The following is a 25,547-nucleotide window of genomic DNA, read 5'->3' as shown; positions in this document are numbered from 1 at the left end:
TATGCAGCCAACAGTGGTTAAATCCCTCAGGAGACCACACAAGGTCTCCTGAGCACTGCCAGTGTGGTCCCCAAATCAAAATTAATAAATGAATAAATAAAAATAAATTTAATGCCATTTAGCAAAAAAAAACAGAAATTCTAAGTCTCAATACAATAAAGAATGTATTATTTCTGGATATGAAAAAATAGATCCTGAAACACTAAAACAGAAATATGACTACTGAACAAATTTTTTAGATTAAAAACTATGATTAAAAAAAATCTGAGCTCCTATTCATTGACTTTTGGTGAATGAAACATACCTATTTCTGCCAACAGCTGTTTCCATTTGGGGGTTTCAGGAGTGTTTGGGTTCTCTTCCAATATCTCTGTCAGTTTGTCTTTTAACTCCTGTACTTTGTTTACATTTTGCTTAAGTTCTGCCTCAAATGACTAAGAAGGAGGTGTGGGTAAAAAATAAAGTTAAATATATTAAATTAGTTCACTTCAAGCAAAAGACAAAATCACACTGAAAATAAAGCATCCCTTCACCCCCAGCAAGACTCAAAGAGGAAAAAAAAATCCACCATTAAAAAAGTTAAAGTAGGTGAAGCCCTGTGATTAGCATTTAACTATTTTCCTTTCCTCTTAGTCTCCAACTATCTGATAACAGATATCCTGAATAGAAATGTTAATGCTGAAGAAATGGTAACTCTGATCCTACAACACAGAGAAAAATTATTATTCTAACACATGTCCATTTGAGAAAAAAGAAGATAGGATTAGTAATACTCTAATTATTAAAAGGTCATTCTTATAAAGACTGCCAGTTTTTTTAACTACTTCTGAATAAGCGATTTCCTGGACAATACATTATGGGGTTCATAATTATTATTAATTCAAAAAATTCTTGCCATCATTGCAGCAAATACAACCACCCAGACTTTCCAGCTGTATAAAGAAATATCATGTGTTTAAAAAAAAAAAAAAGATATTCTACTTAAATAGCTGAAGAGATCCCTAATACAATTGGCTGTTAAATCTTTACTGCTTAAAATACCAGACTTAAATTGCTTTAAAGGCAGCAGAGCTATTTACATACAACAGCTCACTCATCTATATAGTATTATTTCATCTTTGCAGAAAGGCACAAAAATTGGTAAGCACTTGTTGATGATTATAGAACTGAAAAACAGGTCTCCTGATCACCCCAAATAGTTCATGAAGAGATGCTAATCTGTCAAGTCTTCAGTAAATGTCCCCTCCAAATATACCTTATTTTGCTCAACTTGAGTCTTCACAGCTTCTGTATCAGTTGGAGGTGGTGTCTGATGCCATTTTGCTGTAGTCTTGTTCATCCTTTCTAGCCACTGCATCATTGCACTTGACTCTTCCTGAGCCTTTTGCAATTTGGAGAGTTTAGCATTCAGTTCTGATATTTTATCCTTAAGTAAGAGGCCAAGATCTTCATAACTATGATTTATTTCAGTCATGTCCTTTTTGATAGATGTTAATCCTAAGAGTTAAAAAAAATCACACTGTGATGGAGTGGGTAGTTCATAGGGTAAAGCACTTGCTTAGCATATGCTTGACAAGATGGATTCTCAACACCCCACCTGAACCCACTAGCAGAGATTCCTGTCAGGAGTATTCTCTAAGCACCACTAAACATGGCCAAAACACCAAAAAATATGATGATGCTGATACATTCTTAAGGTTTTTAGGTTTTTTAGTTGGTTTGTTTTAGTGATAAAAACCAAACTATTTCACAAGTTTGCTTCACACATCTAGTTTGTTGATGGTGAGATTATGAGTCATAGAATTTTTAAAATTTGTAAAATTAGATAATTTTACACTTGAAATTTCATTGAAATTACTATTCATATCTAAAATTTTTTCTCTTTAAAAAAGTTAATCAAAAGCACTTTCATTGTTAGTTATCATTCACCTTTATTGGCCAAACTTTCTTGAATATCCATGGCAGTTCCTTCACCATTTAACATTACTCCACCTGCAAAAAAAAAATATTAACACTGAGGCAATATGATTTCCCTAGCATTTCCATACATTAATAGTTGATGGCATTAAACTAAACCCCATAAACACAGCAACCATTTTAATATGTTATTATTATGGGATCAGATAGTACAGGGGAGAAAGTGTTTTATAAGCCATGTAGCCACCTCAACACCACTATGTCCTTGTAGTCAGGAGTGACTCCTGAGCAACAAGCTCAGAAATTCCCCTAGAACATCAATCAGTTTCTTCTGATATCAACTTGGTTACCTATTCAAAACACAAAGACAATTTCCAAAATTGAGCAGGTAAGAGAACACATCTAAACAGAAAGATTTTAAATAGCTGCTTCTTAACCCGTTATCCTTTAAAAAATTAATCACATATACAATGACATTTCAGATGAATAAATAGATGCCCAAGACTAAATACTACAAAATAAAACATTATAGAATTCACTTCCTTAAATAAGCTTGCAATGTTAAGTTATCTGATGAGGAGAGAAAGGAGAGATCATCACAGCATATATGAGTATTCAATGAAATGGATTAATAGAGCAAAAAAAAAATGGTTGGCTTATTGTTGTATTAATTATTTGAGAGTCCTTGATGGTGCATGGAGTTGGCCTGGCATCTGATGCCCCATTGAGCAAGTGGGTCTGAGGCTATCAGGATAATAACAGTGAAGAAATGATCCACAGCCAGTCAGTAGAAGTCAGGAGACATGCAGCTTTATTATAAGGCCCTAACTACCATGTGCATATCTCACATGGCTTCTAAGTTAAACAGCCTCTGCATCCATGCTGTCTCTTTCTCTCTCCCGCTTCCTCTTTCTGCTCCTCCTGTTGCTGAATCTTTTACCTCTTCCCCCAGGAAACTCCTTAAATTACCAATCATAGACTCCTCCCAGATGTGGGCTGGTCTGACCATCAGGTAAGATTCGCATTTTGCTTTGGGAGGGGTAACAGCTTAGAGAGGACAAGCTGCAGCAGCCTTCTCACAACAAGAATGGTTGGGTGGCTGAGCTGAACAGATGAACCTCAGATACTCAGGAATTCTCAGTATAAGTATATGAAATATGCCTTCTGTTTGTACCTAGGATTTTTTTAAGCCTTGACAATGACAAAAATACAGTTTTGTATTTGTTTTTTATGTTTTGTTTTTAGATTCACACCCAATGATGCTCATGGCTTACTCTTGGTGGTGCTGGGTACCATGGGATGTCGGGAATTGAACCTAAGTTGCCTGTATGCAAGGCAAGCACCTATTTGTTGAACTATCACTTCAATCCCAATATAAATATGTTAAAAACTTCAAACTATATTTATGATCTAAATTGATCTTAGAATCATTTTTACATGACTCTCCATTAAGAAGACAGGGTAAACTATAACTAAGATTTATACATATTAGAGAACATATGTCACTATTTTCTTTTGCAAAAAAGAGAAAAGTAAATGGGAAAAAATTTGAGATATATATTTTAAAGAAAATAAGCTATTTCTTTCTTCCCTGACTCATTTTTAATTTTAGATTTGTTGTGGCACATCTGGGGGTGCTCAGGAGCTACTCCAAAGCTTGGTTTTTGAGGGCCACCCAGCTCAGGAGACTATGTACTGGCACAAATCCTGCATTCCATTGGCTCTCTCTATAACCCCCGCATTCGTTATAATTTTTAATCTACTTTCAACATATCTATTTGAGGGGGGGCACACCTGTTTGACATTAAGGGATTACTCCTGCTTTTGCACTCAGAAATCACTCCTGGCTTAGGGGGACCATATGGGACACCGGGGGATCAAACCATGGTCCGTCCTAGGCTAACACTTGCAAGGCAGATGCCTTACCTCTAGTGCCACCTCTCCGGCCCCTCAACATATCTATTAAGTTAAATTACAAATTATATTTTGAGCTTTCCTCTTCCCCAACATAAATAATGCTCTTACTATTCTATATAAATGTGATATATAAATTGAGTCCTTAATGAAATAAAAACAGAAAATTAAAAACTGACTAGTAACAGAAACAATCGCTACCATGCTGACTATGAATATCAATAACACACATACCTGATTTAATTGTTGCTAGTGCCTTTGCAGGGGTAGTCACAGCACTTATCAGATTACATAGTGAGATACCACCACTGTTGACTTTCTGAATGTCTGTTGTTTTCAAACTCCACTTCTCTTGTAACCTCTTGAGATATAAAAGAACATTTACTTTCAGTTGTTGTATTTTTGAAGTTATACATTATAATTCAACTTCTTAAACATATCTCAAAACTATGATTGTGGGTCTTGCTTTGTGGAGAAGTGGATGGAAGAACCATGCCAGTTTATTTCAACATCCTTAATGACTGTTAACACTGTTAGTGTAGGAAAGTGGGGTAGGGGCCATCGTACATTCTGCTCTTAGTTACAGTGTAAGTTACTCTTTCCAGTTCCAAAGTAACTGTCAACTGTAATAACCCTGGCAAACTACATCAGGTAATAATAGCTGTTGTAAGAAGAAATATCTAGAAACAGTAAAATAAATGGCAATTTAGAATTCCACCTAGTAAGTGACTCTTACATTACAAAAAAATAATGTTTTAAAAACACACATTGTCACAGATTTAGAGTGAAAAATTGGTGCAGAATGGCTGGCTGGTCATAGGGTCTTATGACTTAAGTCAGATGACCAAAGATTTACATACAATTTTACTACAGAGCCAAGAAACTTCTTTCTTCAAATACTAGATACGGCAATATATTCTAGGAAGAGTGAAAAGTTGGATTGTAAGGCTCCTTCACTTAACATTATAAGACATGACATTAAAAATAACTAAAAATTAGGAATTTATGGGAAAGGATACTAAAACAGTCATTGACTGCTATATCCCATTTAAGAAAAACAAAGCAAATTAGCTGAAAATTTGTGTCCTTCCTCAAAAGGTTCAATTAACCCAGTATCATTAGCTCTGAATACTAAAATATACTGTAGACATAATATAATTTTTTGAAATAAATAAAAGAAAATAATTCTTATTTTATCTTTCATTAATGACACAGAAAATAAGAAATAAGTATTAGATGCAACTCACTTTAGTTTCTTCCAAAGTTTTCTCTAACTCCTGTGCACCAAAAGAAGGCTGTATAACGGGCAATCTTTCTTTTGTTTCTTTTATCCATGACTTTAATGAATTAACAAGTGCTTGGAAACTATCCATCTGTTCTTGACAAGAAGATATAGCTTCTTTTCTAGATAATAAAACATCATTGAAGACAATGCTTCAAAGCTACAGAAAGGAGATGCTTCAAAGGAACCAACTGCTAATTATTAATAATAATTCCCATTTTAGGTTTAATATTAAGAGAATATCACCACTACCCATCGTAACCATTTGCTAGATGGGAAAAAGTTTCACAGGGAACTAGTGAAATTTGCTTAATTCACTGTCGATTCCTTAAACAAGGCCTCTTGCTAGAGATAGTAGTTAAGAAATCTGTGACCCATATGCTATGGCACTCAATAATGCCACATAAACTATAAGGCTATATAAATGTTTTAATATTATTTAGATTCAGTGAGCTTTGATCTGTTCACTGTATATAGTGGTTAAAGCCAGCAGGCACAAAATCAGAAAGAAAACATTTATAAATCACTAACATGAGGAAAACATACCGCCACCTAGTGGTTTCTACTATTTGCTATGGTCACTTAATGGATGGATGAACTGAGCACTTGAGAGTACATTTGTCTCAAAAACACAGAGAACTCATGAGAAGAGAATTTTCATGGGTGTACTCAGAATATCAATAGTTACTCATCAGCTCCACAGTAGATATCATGGATCTTTTTCAATGCCATGAGTCAGGACACATGCTTAGCATAGGAGCATGTGTGAGGACAGTTATAATTTGTACATGTATATTTTGTACATATTTTACACATACAAGTATGTGGACTACAGGCACATAAGAATCCACAAGCAGTTGAACAAATTATCTTGACTACATTGTTTGGAAGTTGGACCCATCTGAAAGAATAAATAATCTAGGAAAATAAATATATTTTTATACAATGTGAATTCTATATATGTTAGATGGAAACAGTAGCTATAGAAAGAGTATAAAATACAAACAAAAAAGTAAAGAATTAAAAAAAACTAGAGAATTGAAAATGATAATGACTATCTTTTTGGGGTCTCTTTATAAACTGTAGCAAAAACAAAATGCATATTCTAAATTAATAGAAAGCAGAAATATAAACACTCAGTTACAAATTGTATGCATGTTCATTCTCCTGATTTTTATAAATCTTGTTTATTCACCGTAAACTCTTATCTCTAACTCTTTAGAAAGTAACTTTTACCAAAAGTGTATGAGGTGGTGTGTGGGTGGGGGGGGGGGGAGAATGATGACATGACTCAAGAACTATTTTGAAATTGGCTTCTGGATTGAGATCATGACATCTGCTTTTTCCACCTTTGCAGGTAAAAATGTGAACAATATGAAAGGCTCCAAGATGTGAGTTTAGCTCGTATTTTAACTATAACACATTGCAATTGCCATTTCCTTGCATAGTACTTTCATGTAAGAAGATTTTAAACCCCCCTCACAAAAAAATCAGCTTATATACTTATTCAGACTATTTTAGGTCTTCACATAATTTATTTGAGTTATAGTATCAAGTTGAAAAAATTCAATTTCTCAAGTGGTACTTACTTTTCTTTGATGGTATCTTCCATTTCCTTGAATTTTTTGGACAAATTATTTGTTTTTTCAAAAACCAGAGCCTTATCACCTGGCAAGCCATGGTTAGATATTTCCTTCAAGAGATTCTGCAAAATTTCAAGATCTTTCCTATGTTCTAAAAATTCAGAGGTTGATTCCTACAAAACATTTAGATTTTTATCATCAATACAAGATGCTTATTTACACTTCCCATCATACCAAAATGGCTCTATTTAGAATTTCACAGAATTATCCCACCTATAAATGCCCAGGATGTCTTGAAAAGAACACATGAAACTTAATTTTAAAAGTACACTCTATTTTCTGCCCTTGTACATTCTGGAACGTGATATACTTATATCATCTATAATATGTGTGAAGTGTACATATGAGAAATGATGTCCGTTTCTAATCAAGAAGAAAGGGCTTTGAGGAGAATATGGGGTGTGCTGTTTTTGTTAAAGAGGGAAGTATAGGTCTTTACAAATTTATAGCCAATTAAAATAAGTTTATCTTAAGTTTATTAGTATGCTTGGATCAGTCTCTATAAAGAAAATCATACCTGCATATACTGAGACAATTCAGTGACATCTTTTCCAGGCCTATCTTCCTCTGTAAATTCTTGAGATTTTGTTTCTACAAATGTCTGGAGCTTTTCTGAAAGAGTCTCAAAGAGTTCTACTTTAGACTTTAATGCCTCCATTTTGGCCAGTTTTTCTTTGTGTTTATGAATTGCTTTTGAGAAACGAACAGACAAGTCCTTCATTTTGGTTTGAAGTGAGGATGCAGTAGATGGGTCTGTTGTTTCCATAAATTTCTTCACTTTTTCACTCATGGCATTTACACTGCTCTCACGACTTGCAATATCCTGTTCCAACATCTGAAATAAGCCACATATTGCATATTTATAATAATGTTTACCAATAATGTCAGTTTCAAAAAATTACTATTCATAACAGCCCAAGATGAAATAATCTATGGCTAATGGTTAAAAATTGGGAGAGACTGACAAGTCTGATGTATCTCTTGAGGAATCTCATCCCAATTCTCCTCAAAGAAGAGTAAAGAACAGTTGGCTAGTTTCTAATAGAGGCAAGAGGCAAGTACTTCTTGCCAACCCCTGGGATCAAAAGAAGACTGGGGATTAGCCATGTTTTAAGTTTTAAAAGACAAGACAACAATACTGATCTGATTAGACTTGTGTGCAGCTGGCTGAAACAATAATTAACAAGGACTTAATGTATGTGTGGAAGCCCTCTATAATGAATTTTATTTATGAAAAATAGAGATTTATCTGCAGTTCCCTTATAGGAAAAAATCATCTGTATGCATAAACTTTTTAGTTTGATGTAGTCCCATTTATTTAGGCTTGATGTTAAAGTTCTTGCTATTGGCATTCTATCCTCAAAGACTTTTTGATAGACATATCTTGAAGAGTTCTGTTTTTGCCTCAATAAACTTTATAGTTTTAGGTCTGATTTCAAGGCCTTTATTCATTTTGAGTTGACTATTGTGTGAGGTGTGAGGTATGAGTCAATATGTGGAGCTAATCTTGGTGAGTTTTTATATGGCCTAGATATCAACCCTTTATGTGGTGTGGTAAGTGCAAAAATTTTTTCCATTGCATGAGCTGTCTTCTAGTTTTAGCCCATTTTTCTTTTGTCATACAAACACTTTTTAGTTTGATGGGTGTTGGATTTTGTCAAATGCCTTCTCTGCATCGATTGATATAATCATGTGATATTTTTCTTTCTTGTTGATGTTGTATGATGTTGATTAATTTGTGTATGTTGAACCATCCTTGCATCCCTAGGATGAACCTCACTTGGTCTTTTTGATGTATTGTTGGATTCAGTTTGCTAAGACTTTGTTGATGATTTTTGTATTCATCCCTAGGATGAACCTCACTTGGTCACCAATCTTTTTGATGTATTGTTGGATTCAGTTTGCTAAGACTTTGTTGATGATTTTTGTATCTATGATCATTATTGGTATTGGTCTGTAGTTTCCTATCTGGCAGTGTCTTTGCCATCTTTGGGAATGAGTGTGATATTAGCCTAATAAAAGAAGTTAGGAAGGATTCCTGTCTTTTCAATGTTTTGCAAGAACCTGCAGATCCAATGGTAGCAATTCTTCTCAGAATGTTTAATAGAACTCACTTGTAAAAACATCTGGACTTGGACTTTTGTTCTTGGGGAGTTTCTTGACTACTGATTCAATTTCCTTAGATGTGATTGGCCTGTTTAGGCTTTCTACATCCTCCTTATCCAGTCTCGAAAAATGATATTTTTACAGAAATCTGTCAGTTTCTTCTGGGTTCTCCAACCTGAGTATAGCTGTTCAGAATAAGTCCTCATGATGTGTTGAATTTCTTGGGGGTTCTGTAGTAATCTCTCCCCTTTCATTTGTGATTCTATTTATTTAGGTGTTTTACCTCTTTTTTTGGTGAGTCTTGCCAGCCAGTGGCTTGTCTATCTTGTTTATTCTTTTGAAAAACCACTCCTGGTCTCAATCATTTTTTTGTATTGGTTTCTTAGTTTCTATGTTGTTTATTTCTGCTCTGGTTTTTATTATTTCTTGTCTTCTGGTTGTGTGTGGGTTTCTTTGCTGCTGTTTTCCAGATCCTTAAGGTGTCCCTTTAAACGGTTGATTTTGTGATTTTCCTCTTTGCTGACATAGGCCTATATTGCTATGAGTTTCCCCTGATTTTGCCCAGTAGTGAACTCTAGGTTGGAAGTTTCTTTTGTTCAGTCATTTAAATATGACTTCTTGCTTGAATGGTTTCAAATAGAAGGTCTGGTTTGATTCTTATGTTCCTTCCTTTGTACTTGAGGTTTTCTTCTCCCTTATTGCTTTAATGAATTCATCTTTCTATTTGTTTTTTTTTGTTTGTTTTTTTTTGCCATTTGGATTACTATATGTCTTGGTGTTGGTTTATTAGGGTCTATTTTATTAAGGATTCTTTTTGCCTCTTGGATTTGTACTGGTGCCTCTTTCCAGAGGGTGGGAAAATTTTCTGCTATTGTTTCCCTTACTACTTGTTCTTCCTCCTGCCCTATTTCTTCCCCTTCTGGTATTCCTACAATTTGTAAATTATTTCTTTTGTCTTTGTTCAATAAGTACATAACATTTTCTTCCAGTTCTTTACCTCTTATTTCCTTATTGGCTTCTTTGTCATTTTTGGTTAGTAGTTTTTCTTCAAATTCTTCTATGCAATTCTACAACTGTGTAATTTTGCTATTATGGCTTGCTAAGATGTTTTATTTCCCTTAATTCCATTTGTATGGATTCTCTCATCATCTTTAGGAGTTCTTCTTTGAGTTGGTTGAATTGTTCATCTGTAGATCTTAATCTCACTGGCTAGTGAGTCCTTGATTTCTATTACCATGGCATTCATTGCTGCTTTTATGTCCTCATCTATTAGCCTCGTGCATTTTGGTGAACTTGGAAACTTGCTAGGATTTCTCTCTATATTCCAGGCTGCTAGTGTCTTCCTTAGTTTACCCATAATTCTTTGCATTTGGTGGCTTAGAGTGTTGTGCTCTCTGGTTTCAGCCCTCCTTTGTCACCTGTGGTGTGGTTCTGGGTCCCTTCTCTGGAGTGCGACCCCAATGAGGTTTGACCCTGCACTCAAGTCTCCTCCCTTACTTTGCCTACAAGAAGGTGTAGGTTCCCTCTCTGACTGCCTCCCCCAACCTCAACACTGGTGGAGACTGCACCAGTTTGAGCCTGGCCCGAGTCTCCTCCCTCCCTTTACCTGCGAGAACGTACAGCTCCCCTCTCTGGCCACCTTTCCCAACCGTGACACTGTCCAAGACCACGCAGGTCTGAGTCATTTTTATATTCTTAAGTAAATCTCCAATATATAGATTCTTGGAATTAAATGAATATTTTCTCATCTAAGAAATTTACATTTGTTTGTTTTTCATTGAAAAAAATTTTATTTATTTTTTAATTAAAATGTTTTGCATTTTAAAATGTCACTTACAATATCTTTATTGATGATATCCTGAAGAGCAGAAGAGTTTAAGGGTACTTGAGAGTGTTCTTTTAAAGAACTTTCGACACCTCCCATCCAGTCCAGCATTTCATTCAGACCATCCTGTACACTCAGTGAGCGGGTCAGGGTTACTTGGAGTTTTTCATTCCGTTCATTAACAGACTTGGACAGGTCATCATATCTGCCAACAATCTCATCTAGTCCAAAAATTATTAGAAAACATTAAAAACAAAATTTCATTACTATATTTATATTCTCTTTTAAAATCTTCTAAGGTCCCTAAGGTGAATCACAGTGTTTTCACACCAAGGTTGAAGAAAAATTTGAATGATATATTTGAAATTCATAATCAAAAGATCATCTCAGAAGAAAAAAGAATAGAGAAGAAAAAAAATGGTTTTAAAGAGCAAAGTTTCTACTTCTCATCTATATTTCTACTCAGATTGTAATTGATGCTATGGTTGGGGTAAAAACGTAAGTCTTATCTGCTATGTTAAGCTTATTTCACAAAGAAACATGTAGTAACAACTACACATTATACATTATTTAAAAAAGCAGTGAAGTCAAAAGACAGTAAACAACACCAATAAAAACTAATAAAACAATGATCTCAATAATTCTTTCTCTACACATACACTACTTGTACTCTAAAAGTACACTACTTTTAATGTCAGTGGGTGCATAAATATCATTCTAACTGAATACTAGATCTGTTCATTCTATTTGCCTTGGTGTTATAACAAACAATATGAAGTAAATTTGTTTGTGCCTGAAAGGGGGGCAGGCTAGGGCTGTGAGTGGAAAATTGAGGACACTGGTGAAGGGAAGGTCACACTGGTGGTGAGAGCGGTTGAACATTTAATGCTTGAAAGAATTCTATTATAACCCTGGCAAATCATGCTGTTATAATAAAAAGGAAAAATTAAAATTAACAAAAGAAAGCTAATTTAGACTATAGGCTAAAGTTTCCATCCTTCTCATCCCATCAACTTGGTAAATTCTACTTTCTATGGGAAGTATTACACAACAGAATTTGGGGGGGGGGGTGGGCCACACCCTGTGACACTCAGAGGTTACTCCTGGCTATGCACTTATAAAGTGCTCCTGGTTTAGGGGACCATATGGGACACAGGGGGATCAAACCATAGTCCATCCTAGGCTAGCGCAGGCAAGGCAGACATCTTACTGCTTGCGCCATTGCTCCGTCCCCACAACAGACTTCTTGATACATTTTCTAAATACAAAATTCAAATTTAAATAGGTACTTTTCAAACTATATAGACCCAACTACCAAAGATACTAAGTATACCTGTCAAGGCAAAGTTTCCCAGATTGAAAAGACAAAGGACAGAGGTTAGACAATTTCTAAGGCCAACATTTTCTCCAAATATGTTAGAATACCTTTTTCCCTGAAATCTTGCTGGGAAAGCAAATCAAGAATGAACACTTACCCAGGGTTTTTTGGATATCATTCTTTGCTGGAAGTAAAGATCCCCTTGCATCTAAGAGAACTTCAGCTGTTTTTTTCAGTTTCTCAACAGCAGCCTGCTGACTTGATATCTGTCCTTGTAGAGTCTGTAGAATTACATGCCTCAATTATACCCAATACAAACAACAAAATCCAGTATAAAATAAATTATTTATAGATGAAAGCTAAAAATTCTGTCTTCTAAAATTTAAGGTGATTTAAACATGGCAAAAAGCAAAAGCATCAGGCAATAATCGGAGATAGGTGTCTGCCATACAGAAGAAAAACTGGGGAAATTGGTGACAAGAAAAGAACACAGCTGAAAGGATGGGTGTTAGAACATTGTATGACTGAAAATCAACTATAAAACCTTTTTAACTATATCTCACAGTGATTTAATAAAAAATTAATTTATGTAAGTCTGTAGATACTTATATGCGACATAAACCTACATATACTTTTAAAAATTTTTTCTGACAGATACTTAAGAAAATATTGATGCATTCAGTGCACAGGCCAGCTGAAGTATGAACATATGTTTGCATACAAAAATAACAAAGAGCTGTGTCATTCACATTCCTGTTGTCAGGATGAGATGAACAACTATCTCTATAGAAATGCATTTTCTAAATCTCATTTATTTTAAATGTTATTATTTTTCATTTATTGTAAGAATTTTTATCATTGTTGTATGGGAGCCACAACCAGTCTGCACTCAGAAATCACTTCTGGCCGGCTCAGGGGACTTAACACATGGGATGTTGAAGATCAAACTCAGGTCAGCTACATGTAAGGCAAATTCCCTACCTACTGTACTCAGCTCCAGAATTAATTTTTATCTTAAAAACATGATTTAGGAATATAGGATTTCCTTTCCAAAAGAGAGAATTATTTTCATGATTGTGGTATATGATGGGTGTTGATGAACTAGTTTTCCTGGTGATTAAATATTATATAGTTGATATCAGAAAACGTGTGGTCTTTCCATACAGATTTGATTAACATGACATATACATCTCAAAAACAAATTAATGGTGAAACTCTTAAAATAGTAGTAAACAGCTTCAGAAAAGGTAGATTGAACATGCTAACCATATGTCCTAGCAGTTCTTTATTATAGACATGTAGTTCAACAGCAAGGATGAAAGTGAAGAGGCAAGAACCATAGTCTAGTCTAGGCTTTCATTTCACTAGAATATGAATGTTGCTAGCTCCTCCTTCCTAGTCTGTCTCTCATTCAGATTTTAAACTCAAATTCCCATGTCCAAGTAAAGAAATAGGTCCCAATTTTACCATTGTTCTACGAATGTTTCCATCTAGAATATTTCCACAGCCACCAAAACTTCAAAAAGCTAAGCCCTGATCTCAAGCTAGACTTGAATCACATTATTCGAGTTGTAAAGCCACAGCTCTTCTTAGACTCTGGAGCAACTCTCCTTTCCATACACAAATCAACCATCAAGACCTGAACATCTTTCTGAAATAAGAATTCTTCTCTGTATTTCTCCATGACTGCAGGATGCTCTCTTGAGCTGCTGAGGAAGGCATCCAAACTGTGCTCCTTGCCTTCAATCTCTCACCCTAGATAGTGCCCCACAATTCAAAAAATGCACTTGGTTGTATCACTCCCCTCTTTATTTTGGGGAGAGTTTGTGTCACATCCAGTTGGGCTCAGGGATTACCTGGCTCTGTGCTCAAGGATCATTCCTGATGGACTCACTCAGACCATATGTATGTAGTGCCAGGGATTTAAATGGATCAGCCACATGTAAAGCAAACATCTAAACCCCTAAGAATCTTTCTGGTCCCTCTCTTTAAAATCTTTAGGTAGCTTCCCAAATTGAAATCTTGATCATTTTATTAAATATTCTGTAAAAGCTATTCCTTCATTCTATTTTCAATCTCATCGTTTTCCACAATCCAGAAATGTCCAACACTCTGAATGTCTTACTCATAACAGAGCTCATGCCCTAATAACTCTTATAAACCAACGTTTCAAATAACCTACATCCATACCCTACCATACCTCTACTCCACCTCATAAATCTAGTTTATGTTCACCCTTCAACATTCAGCTACCTGGAAAGTCTTCCTCTCCCTTTCTTCTTCTTACATAAAAGTAGAATTTTCCTCTTTCCTTGAAACACCCATAAGTAAACTACAGATACTGTTTGACTCTTCTATAAAAGTGTAACCAGTTCTCTCTCCAACTCTTTCCTAAAATATTTTTAATAATGTGAGCTTACCGAAGATAAATGGCATTTTTTGGGTTTTTTGTTTGTTTGTTTTTCAGCCATACCCAGTGATACTCCTGGCTATGTGCTCAGAAATCGCTCCTGGCTTAGGGGACCATATGGGACACCGGGGATAAAATTGCAGTCCATCCTAGGCTAGCGCACGCAAGGCAGACACCTTACCTCTTTCGCCACCACTCAGGCCCCAGATGAATTGATATTTTAAGGTACATGTGATCATAAAGTGATGGACATGGCAAACATATTTACTAAATAAATGTAAAGGCCACTGTGGTTCTATAAAACATTTCAAAAGCAAAGACAGTCCTAAGTTGCCATCTTGAAATTTATAAGTATGTTATCCCACATGTATATTAAAAAAGAGCAGCTTGGTCTCTGGAGATCTGTGCTAGGTTGTATCTCTATGACTCATGGGGATACCCAACAGAAACTCCAACCTCACTGGTCATACTCTGAAAATGACAATAACAATAATATCCCTCCAGCTTCTTCATTCCTAAACAGAGATTGAATACATATTCTGGGCCAGGTATTGGTCTAACTGCTGGGGAAATAGCAATAAATAAAGTAGAGTAAAATACCTGGCCATAAGAATTATCAGTCTAGGAAAGAGAAGAGTAATTAATCAAATTAACACATACAAAGACAAACAAGTGACCAAGACAATTATAGTTTTGTTTGGGCCGGAGTGATAGTGCAAACGGAAGGGTGTTTGCCTTACACGCGGCAGTTCCAGGACGAACCTCAGTTCGATCCCCAGCATCCCATACGGTCCTCCAAGCCAGGAGCAACTTCTGAGCACATAGCCAGGAATGACCCCTGAGCATCACTGGGTGTGGCCCAAAACCAAAAAATATATAGTTTTGTTTGTAAAGACAAAAAGTCTGAGGGGCAGGTAACATGTCATAATAATCATATTAAGCCAGTAAAAGACAGGAAAATAAATCTTGTTAGAGAAATGAAGAAACCATGCAGAATGATCTAAACTCCCTCTAGTTTATTTTTCCAATGTTTGCCCTATTCATCTTCCAAACGTCCTTACTTGTCTAGATGAATCTATAACCAAAAAGTATAAAGCAGTGGAAGATGTTCACTGACTATATTGAAGAGCTGCTCTTTCACTAGTGTGTTCATTCTTTCTATCTCTATCTTTCTCTCTGCTTCCCTCCCTCTTTCCTGCCCCTCCACCCCTCACCTTCGTCTCTTCTAGTTGCCTTTGTAGATTTTTAGGATCAACAGCAATAAGTTCAGATAAGTGTTTGCCTGCTGCTACTTCACAGGCATGAAGTGCAGAAAGAAGTCCACATGAAGCATCTTCATAATGTTGATATTTATCCACCAGATCTTTAAGGTTATTCCCAAGGACACTGCACTAGAAAAATAAAAGGAATAAGGGATTAAAATCTACTACTTTTATATAAGCCATAGAAATCATATAAACCAAGGATCTATGAATTATACAACTTAGAAAACAGTAGACTTCAACAAAAGTTACTGAAGGTATGCTAAAAACTTTAACATAAAAGTGTCCATAAACAAATCAAAAAGTAAACATAAAAATTAGGACATTACTCAAGATTTATCAAATGCAAAACATATTCCAAAGGCTGAGTATTTAATCCAGAATGAAGGACTTACTTAGATATCAACCATCTACCAAAACAAATTCCAGTTCAGTTTTATACACCATATATCTACAGGATGTAAATATTTTCAAGGTGTCTAACAAATCATCACTATGTAGATATTGCATAAGACTGAATAACTCAAATAGAAAAAGTATTAGATCATAAAGAAGCAAGGCCAATAGTCAATAACTCCTTAAAATATCTGGAACCATTTTTTATTTTGTTTTTAAATATCTGGCATCTTAATAAAAAATTTTTTTAGGGATGGAGCGGTATCACATGGGTAAGGCATTTTTCCTGCATGCAGCTTACCCAGATTCCATCCATAGGTTCTCCATAAACCTGACAGGAGTGATTCCTGAGTACAGAGAAAGAAGGAACTAACCCCTGAGAGCCACCAGAGGTGGCCCAAAAACCAAAAAAATTTGTTTCAGCTTGTACTGTAAACAAGAAAATGTTTTCGAAAGAAAGAAAGAAAGAAAGAAAGAAAGAAAGAAAGAAAGAAAGAAAGAAAGAAAGAAAGAAAGAAAGAAAGAAAGAAAGAAAGAAAGAAAGAAAGAAAGAAAGAAAGAAAGAAAGAAAGAAAGAAAGAAAGAAAGAAAGAAAAAGAAACAATAAACTCCTCTCACTTGTCCTCAGGAACAAACATTCAACCTGTTAGCCAGCGCTGACAAGAGTCCAGTTATCATTAGGTCTTTAAAATTAACCCTACCACCTAATGGCAAATTGGATATTAGCATTTTTGAGTTAGGTAATGCCACAATGACAACACTCTCAAAACTATAAAAAAATAATTATAGGGCGAGAGAGTCAATAATCTTATTTTTCTTTATTTAAACTTTTAGGTTAATTTATAATTGAAAACAAAAATTAAGAAAAAAAGAGAGAAAACTGTTGAAGGCAGGACATTTCTACTGTGGTTCACACTTGAATGTGACTTGGTTAACAGAAATGGCAGCACTGACATTGAGGAGTTGAGAAATAAAATTACCTTAGAGTATAGAGATCTGAATCTGTCAGTGGCATGATCCAATTTGCTCTGGACTTCTCTGTGAGTTGCAGAAGTATCAATATTATCCTGATCAGCGTTGACACTGTCATCTCTCTTGCTGCAAGATTTGGCTGCTTCTAAAACTCTACTTCCAGAAATAGTGATGTATCTCAGGTCACCTTTATGAGAAATGACATCTTCAGAAAAACTCTTCTGCCTTTTCAATTTGGTCATTAAACCACTGAAGTCATCTGCACCTGCCTCCAGGTTTTCAAGTTCTTGTTCTGACTGCTGCAGCCAGTGCTCAAAATCACCGTAGTCAGCGTCAAACTTCTCTAATTCTTCCTGCAGAGAATGCGTCAACTTCATTTTCTTCTCTGAGTTGGCAAGGGTAGTTTCATAATGCACTTTCAGTTCCTTCATATTCTTTTGCAGCTTCTCTTTCTCCTCTAGAGACAGATGATGACCCTGCTTCTCCAATAAGGCTTGTGCATACTGAGTAGCCATGAGGACCGCTTGCTGCTTAGCAACAATCTTCTCATGCTGGGCCTACAGGAAGAAACAACACAAACAGACACCTTTCAAGCAGTGGAGAGGTTGCACTGAAGCCACTGGGTGCAGTGGCCTGCTCCCAGTCCTACATGATCAGTCCTAAATTCTGACATTTAGGGTCAACAACTTCTTTCTCAATTTTAGCTGTGCTCAAGACTTACTTAGCACAGGAATACCCCTGTTGGTGCTCAGTATATTATACGTGGTGCTGGGGATTGAACTAGGGTCAGTTGCTTCCGATGCAATTCCTTTTCTCAACAGCCATCCCTGAAGAGATGAGTAGAGGCACTCAGGAAACAATTAAGTTCACAACTACACAGCCTCTAGGCATGAAATCAGAACTTAGCAAAGCGGCTGGACTCATCACCTGATTCAAAATTCTAGGATTTTCCTTACTATATATGTAATCTTGTACAAGTTGCTTCCCTCTTATAAACCAGTTTCTTCATTAATACAATGAGAATAAAAATAGGGTGACAGTACAGCAGGCAGGGCCTTTGCCTTGCATGTGGCCAACCTAGATTTGATTCAACACATTCCATATGGTTCCTGAGCACTGCCAAGAGTAATTTCTGAATGCAGAGCTGAATGTGGCCACAAAACAAAACAAAACAAAACGAAGATCAATGAGAAAAAAAAACCTCAAGGAGTCAGTGGAAGGAGAACTTAGAACTGTGCATTGCCCTTTATCTACTGTATTTTAGTTACTACTGTTGCTTCTATAAATTCCTCAGAACCCTGCTTCACTTATAAGAATTTGAAGATTTTCAGTCTTTGATTTGCTGAGAAGTCTCATAAAAATCACTCCCCAAACACATATGAGCTTATAAACAGGACTTCATACCCTATAGCCATTAAGAGCCTAAAGGGTATTTCAATTAAATGCATTATGTTTCAAACAACACACCTTAACTTTATGGTATTGCTGGTTCAGATTCTCCTCAAGGATTCCAACAGCCCCATCAAAATCAGTCTCCAGCAAGTTACCATTAACTTTATCTTCTTCTCCAATCTCGGACTTCCCATCACCATCTTGAAAATGAGTCCCATTCTGCTCAATGACCTGATTCTGGGTTATACTTGCCCTTTCCAAGTTTCCATCAACATTTGACAACCAGTCCAGAAGGTTTTCTATTTTGGTTTTGCTCTCTTCCAGCTGCTTCACAGCAGCAGCCTAGACAGGAAAAGTTTACCATATCTGAATACAGGCATTCATTTTTTAATTTTATTATTACTATCATTATTATTTTGATTTGCAAGCCACAGACTGTTGTGCTCAGGGTTTACTCGAAGCTCACATCAGGGATCACTCCAAGTAGTGCTTTCGGTGGGGGGGGGGGGAATATAAAATATCAGAATTTTGTACCTTACCCAATTTACTATTTATTTGGCCTAAGGCATTCATTTTAAGACATTCAAAAAGTAAACATTTATTTCATTTAAAAATCAGAGGATACTAAACACTGGTAAAAATTGAAAATCAGCTGCAATGAAAGTAAACCTTACAACTGAATACCTGTAACAGGCTTTGAGGTTTTCATTGTCCTTAAAAATACATTTCAAATGTTTAACTAAATAAGTTCTTATACATTCTAAAATAAGTTTCACAATGCCATTTAAATTTTCTTAAAAAGTTAAGCCAAGCTCTTTCTAGTAGTTAACTATCTTTCTAGTAGTTAACTATGTGTCTAGAAATCTAAATTTTTAGTCCCTGGAGTTAATCATTTATCATTACTACCCAATATCACTTAATAATTCAAGGAGACATTATGCTAATCAGTTTTAATTAAGAGATAGTACAGCAATAGGGCATTTGCCTTGCACGCAGCTGACCCAGGACAAACCTGGGTTTGACGGCATCCCATATGGTGCCCTAAGACAGGAGTGATTTCTGAGCGCATATACAGGAGTGAGCATCATTGGGTGTGGCTCAAACACCAAAATAAATAAATAAATAAATAAATAAATAAATAATAAATAAAGCAATAGCAGATCGCATGTTTGAATAAGGACCTTTTCAGTTTCTTCCTTGATTGCCGTTGTAACAACTTTATCCAGTTCCTTTTTCAACTCTTCTGCTTTTAAATTAAGCTGCTCATACTTTAACTTAGCTTCATTCAGTTTCTGTTCAATCAAAGCCTTATCTTCTATAGACAACATTCCACCATTCTCTTTCAAGAATTTCTCTGAGTTTTTCACTATTTCTTCCAATGCTTTTGCACTTCCTTTCATGTCTTTTTGTAATTCCTTTAAATAGAGAATAAAATCTTACGAAATTAGTACTTAATTCTTCCTCAGCTCTAATGCTTAAAAAATGGGTAAGCAGAAAACTTAGATTTCCAACTGGAAAGTAATATATATATATATATATATATATATATATATATATATAAATTAGTTTTCTGTTTAAATCACAATATTTAGTGTAAGACAACAATTAAAAACAGGTATACAGGAACAGACAGTTCTGTGGGTGGGCAGGACATTTGCCTTGGATGCAACTGATCAAGACTTGATTCTTAGAATCATATATGCTAAGAAAATACCACTAGGAGTAGTTATATATATGTATATATTTATATATACACACATATATATACATATTTATACATACATATGTATACATATATATATATATATATATATATATATATAACTACTGTGAGTCCTGAGAACAGAGAAAGGAATAATTCCTGAGCACAGTCAGGGATGACACAATTAAAATTATAACAACTATTTAAGAGAGACAGATGGAATAATAATAAAACATTCAAGAAAAAGACTCCAAATGCTGACCAATTTCTGAGTGAACTGACCTTAAATGGATCCAAATTTTAAGGCATCATGCAAAGTTGCTTACACATAGATGGATATGGAGACTATTATGCTGAGTGAAATAAGTTAGAAAGTGAGAGACATAAAATGAACTCACTCATTTGTGGGATATAAGAGGGAAATAATAATATAAGGGGGGAATAATATCTAGAGACAAGACACAAGGGTCACGAGGTTCAGTCATTGGTAAGCTTGCCACAAATAGCAGAGCAGTGCAGTTAGGGAAGAAAAGGAACCACTATAACAATGATAGTGAAACTTAGCATTCTGGATAAGGACTGGTTGCTGAAGGAGATGAAGTGATATGTATGGCCCTACAACAGTTCAAGCTACAGTGTCTAAAAAGAAAAAAAATGGGGGGAGAGAGAAAGAGGAAATAGGATAGAGAAAAAAAAAGAAAAGAAGTAAAAGTCTGCCCCAAAGGCTGGCAATGGGGAGGGCAGGAGAGAAATTGGGGATATTGGTGGTAAGAAATGGGCACTTGGTGAAGAAGGTGTGCATTGTGTAACAGAAACTCAATCATGAAAATCTTTGTAAACCACGATGTTCAAAATATTTAATTAATTTAAAAATAATTTTTTAATTAATACATCATTCAAACCCATATCAAATTTACTTCCACCCAAATTTCTTCTACTCAGTATTTCACCTAAAGAGAGTCAGGAAAATGAGCATCATCCTTGTAATTGAGAATGTCACAAGTATATGAAAGTTTAGGGTTCAAGTCCGGAGACAACTAGGGAAGCCTTAGAAAAGTTAATACTATTGCTACCTCAACTGCTGAAGAATTATCATAGTTAACACTAAGATAGACCTACTGATGCAAAAACCAATTACCTCTTGCTTGGACTGGTACTTCTTTAACTCAACTGTGCCATCTCCAATCACAAAACCTTCTTGGTGGCCAATCAGGCGGTTTTCTGTCTGGGTGAGTAGATCACATATCCCTTGAAGTTTCTCTTTGTACTCCTGCTGACATTCTATCACTGTCTAAAGTGAAGAAAAGTTAAAGTATTTCTATATGTGATCATAAATTCCTTACTGAAATCAGTTCTTACTACATTTTACAAATTTCCTCTAAATACGCTTCTCTATGTATGCTGTAAACATGATAGCAGTGGAGTGCAGGTTGAGCAAGATAACAAAGGTGGGAAGAGCATTACTGGCCATGCATATATGGGAGAGATGGAACTTCTGACCCACAGGAAGAAACATTCCATTTTCTTAAGCTCTTGAAACCTGCGACATACACAATTAATTCTGCAAAAGGATATCAAAACAAAAGTTAGTAGTGATTTGTTAACATATTTGATATATGTATAAATGTTATGATGCTAGAGATAATGCCTGGGTGCTGTAAGAAATAATGAAAAACTGCTATTTTTATTTAATCGATTTCTAATTGTTATCTTAATTGACATCTTATTAACAGCAATATAAATAAATGTGAATTTTCTATATTTAAAGAGTAAGTTTTTAAGAATGTCACTATCAATTGATTGCATTTTCCATTTTCCTACTACATATACACTATTCATTTTAAAGCCATAGATGATGTTTACTCAGTGTCTAACACATGCCAAAAAGATCAGTATTTTATGCTTATTCTTCTATGCTTAAACACTCTAGGCATTATTTAATATCACTGTCTTATTTCTAATTCACCATGGAAAAAATGGTGAAAAGCCTTGGCCAGGTTACAGAATGACTAAGCCTAGTTGGCACTCAGACCATCATATTTATCACTTCCAAAAGGAAAAAGATACCCGTACCCTTTAAATGTGTTTGTCAATCTATACCTTAAAATGCTCCTAGAAAATAGTTAAGATTGTTAGCTGAAAACAACAGCTTTAGGAAATCATGAAAACTAAAACCAACAAATTATAGCCTTATTATTGGAAACATCACTTTGTAGTACAGGATCTCTCAATTTTACACTATTATATTCTAATTGACTTTCCAAAAATCTCTCCTATCATGCTATTGTTTGTGTCATCTACAAACCTGATCCTCAAGATCTTGTTCTAGTTGTAATTGAGCTGTTAAATGATCCACCTGTGTGGTTACTGATTCCTGTATATCAAGAAAACACTTCTGAGTTGAGTTTAAGAGTCTCAGCAGCTGCTTGCTTTGGTTGGGAGACAAATCTTGCGCACATTCAGAAACGAAAAACTGCACATCAAAGGCAGTAGTCTCCAGTTGCACTTTGGTGTGTCCAAGATCTTTTAATACATTCTATGAACAAAGCAGTGAAAGTTACTAATAAGGACTTATATCATTATATAAAGCTTGTATTAATAACTTTCATTTAAAACCATGCTTTTTGCATACATAAAACATAATACCATGTTATTTCAATAAACAATTTTAAATATGCTTCTTATATGGGGACTCATTATTTTCTGGCATGTTTTCATTATATAGTTAGTCTAAAACCTATTCATCAGTATTAATAAATGTCAATGATAAAATTATATAATTATATGATAGTTTAAATTCTATAAAAAGATAATTCCTCTAAGAATATTTTAATATCAGTTGCCACATCACACAAAGAATATCAACCAAGGTGAAGATCCAACTTATATACATTGAAGGAAAATATCAACATTAAAAAATGTTTATTAAGAATTACAATATCTGGGGCCGGAGTGGTGGTGCAAGCAGTAAGGCATCTGCCTTGCTCGTGCTAGCCTAGGATGGAATGAGTTCGATCCCCCGGCATCCCAATGGTCTCCCAAGCCAGGAGTGACTTCTGAGAGCATAGCCAGGAGTAACCCCTGAACATCACCAGGTGTGGCCCAAAAACCAAAATAAAAAAAAAGAATTACAATATCCATATCCAATATCCAATATCAAAGAGACACAGGGAATTTAAAATTTCATTATTTGACTCCCACTCATTTATTAGGAGTCTATAATTAAGAAACTGAGGGAAGGAAGAAAAGTGACAAAGTGACTAATATATGTAAATATGACTAAAATATGATTAATGCTTATAAGACTAAATTATATTATCTTGTATTTGGCTAGTATAGAAAATACACAAATACAATCAACATGTTATTGGTAACAAGAATTTGATAAGGCATGGTAGTTGGGGGACTTTCCAACTTAACTGCAGGGTAAACAAGTTACATAGTTTCAGAATAAGATCCTATAATATTGCAAATATTTCATAGTATCAGTTATAAACAAACATCAAATAGAAAGGAAATCCTTTATATCTTAGAGAAAGCTTGTGCTGGGTTTGGGGCAATAGCACAGTGCATAGGGTGTTTGCCTTGCACTCAGTCAACCCAGGTTCTAGCCCCAGTATCCTATATGGTTACCTGAGCCTGCCAGGAGTACTCTCTGAGAACCAGAAGTAATCTTTGACTGCAGCCAGGTGTGGCTCAAAACCCCCCAAACAAACAAAAAAGCATGTGTCTTTTAAAACTATGACTGAGCAGAACTTCTGGAACCTAAAACTATATCCTAGGGGCCAGAAAGATAACACGGAGGTAAGGCGGTTGCCTTTCATGCAGAAGGTCATTGGTTCGAATCCCGGCATCCCATATGGTCCCCCAAGCCTGCCAGGAGTGATTTCTGAGCGTGGAGCCAGGAGTGACCCCTGCCGCAGGATGTGACCCAAACAAACAAACAAACAAACATAAAAAGACTATGCTTCATCCTGAAATCTGTGCAAAAACTAAGAACACTAATTACAGAAGACTCACTACAACTGTGATAGAGCAGAACTTCTAGAACCATAAAGACTCTAACCTAGACTTTGCCCTATGATGTGTGCAAAATACCAAAATCTCTAATTACAGAGAACTGATTTGTCAACCATAACTGAGCAGAACGTTTCCTGACACCATAAAAAGACTTGTGGTTCAATAATGAGAATGTCTGGAGCCTGTAGTGTTCCAATGACAATATGCTGCGAGGGTGGAGAAACCCTGTATCTCTTAGGCCAAGGGAATTCTCTTTCTAATTTTCCCAATTCTTACTATGTCTATGCAAAAAGAAAAAAAAAGCACAAAACCTTGCCACACCAGCCCTCCATTTTTTCTTTTTTATTGTTGTTGTTTAGTAGTTGTTTATTGTGGCTGTTGTATATTTTGTCATTGCTTCTTTTTTTTTCCTTTCCCCCTTTCTTCTTTTAAATTGATACTGATAGCTCTTAGATAGCCTCCTCCCAGCTTTTTTTCCCCAACAGAATCACAGAACTCGAATCAGCTTGTTCTGCCTCATAAATTGAGGGGGGAAAAGTGGATGTACCAGGAGCAAACAGTCACAGGAACATTGAGTGGAAATAAATAATGATCAGGCCTAAATACCAAACCCAAAATCAAGGACTACTGAATCAAGATCTACAACAAGTTATATACAAATGTGACCTGTTACATTAGCAGTCGAGGGGGCTGAGAGGGGAGATATGGGATGCATGCTGGGAACAGGGGTGAAGGGAGGTCAACACTGATGATGGGAATTGCCCTAATTCACTGTCACTATGTACCTTAAATATAACTGTGAAAGACTTGTAATTCACATTGGTCTCAATAAAAATTTTTTAAAAAGCTTGTGTCTTTTAGACACTTTTGGTACAAATCTACCAATTACATATATATATAAACTTTACTTTGTTACTTGCCTTGAGAAAGTCCAAACTTTTCTTTATACATTCAGTATCTTGAGCATTAACAAATTCAAGATCCTTCACAGATTGTGTCTTCTCTGATATCCAAAGTGAGAAAGATTCAAGTTTATGCAGAAATTCTTCATGGATGATTGTTAGTTTAGACTAGAAATAAAATTATGTGTTTATTTTTGTCTTTCCCCAAATTTCAAATAAATTTATATGTAAAATATAACAGGAAGAAGCTTAAGAGTCTGAAAATAAAATACTTGACATTGTGAATAAATTCTGGTATTTTAATAAAATGAATTCTTTAACTGAATTACAGTTCTTCATGACTGAATTTCAGTTGTACAGTGTCTAACACATCCATTCACCAGTGCTTATTTCCCACCTCCAATGTTTTTTTTCTTCCTGGTCTCTATGACACATTCTTCTTCTTTCACTCTTCTTTGCTCTTTTAAACACTATTTTTCTGCAATA

General features: G+C 35.4%; 1 protein-coding gene across 3 annotated transcripts in view; it reads right to left on the bottom strand.

Moving 5' to 3' along the window:
- DST (dystonin) overlaps positions 1-25,547 on the bottom strand; it is a 541,070-nt gene that overhangs the window by 127,764 nt on the left and 387,759 nt on the right. For 2 of the 3 annotated variants that reach the window (XM_049776729.1, XM_049776730.1), the window contains exons 43-58: positions 25,080-25,229; positions 22,445-22,675; positions 21,278-21,430; positions 19,619-19,852; positions 18,513-18,779; positions 17,054-17,602; positions 15,630-15,806; positions 12,163-12,286; positions 10,700-10,908; positions 7,274-7,591; positions 6,703-6,869; positions 5,079-5,235; positions 4,066-4,192; positions 1,930-1,992; positions 1,256-1,497; positions 305-434 (exon numbers count right to left, since the gene is read on the bottom strand). In XM_049776729.1, coding sequence (XP_049632686.1) covers positions 305-434; positions 1,256-1,497; positions 1,930-1,992; positions 4,066-4,192; positions 5,079-5,235; positions 6,703-6,869; positions 7,274-7,591; positions 10,700-10,908; positions 12,163-12,286; positions 15,630-15,806; positions 17,054-17,602; positions 18,513-18,779; positions 19,619-19,852; positions 21,278-21,430; positions 22,445-22,675; positions 25,080-25,229 — 3,298 coding nt within the window. The remainder of the gene's footprint in view (positions 1-304; positions 435-1,255; positions 1,498-1,929; positions 1,993-4,065; positions 4,193-5,078; positions 5,236-6,702; positions 6,870-7,273; positions 7,592-10,699; positions 10,909-12,162; positions 12,287-15,629; positions 15,807-17,053; positions 17,603-18,512; positions 18,780-19,618; positions 19,853-21,277; positions 21,431-22,444; positions 22,676-25,079; positions 25,230-25,547) is intronic. The other variant, XM_049776727.1, reaches the window with a different exon arrangement.

The sequence above is a fragment of the Suncus etruscus genome, chromosome 7 (genome assembly GCF_024139225.1).
Source record: "Suncus etruscus isolate mSunEtr1 chromosome 7, mSunEtr1.pri.cur, whole genome shotgun sequence".
Taxonomy (NCBI): Eukaryota; Metazoa; Chordata; class Mammalia; order Eulipotyphla; family Soricidae; genus Suncus; species Suncus etruscus.
Note: the sequence above shows the minus strand (reverse complement) of the source record. Positions and strands in the feature narration are given on the sequence as shown.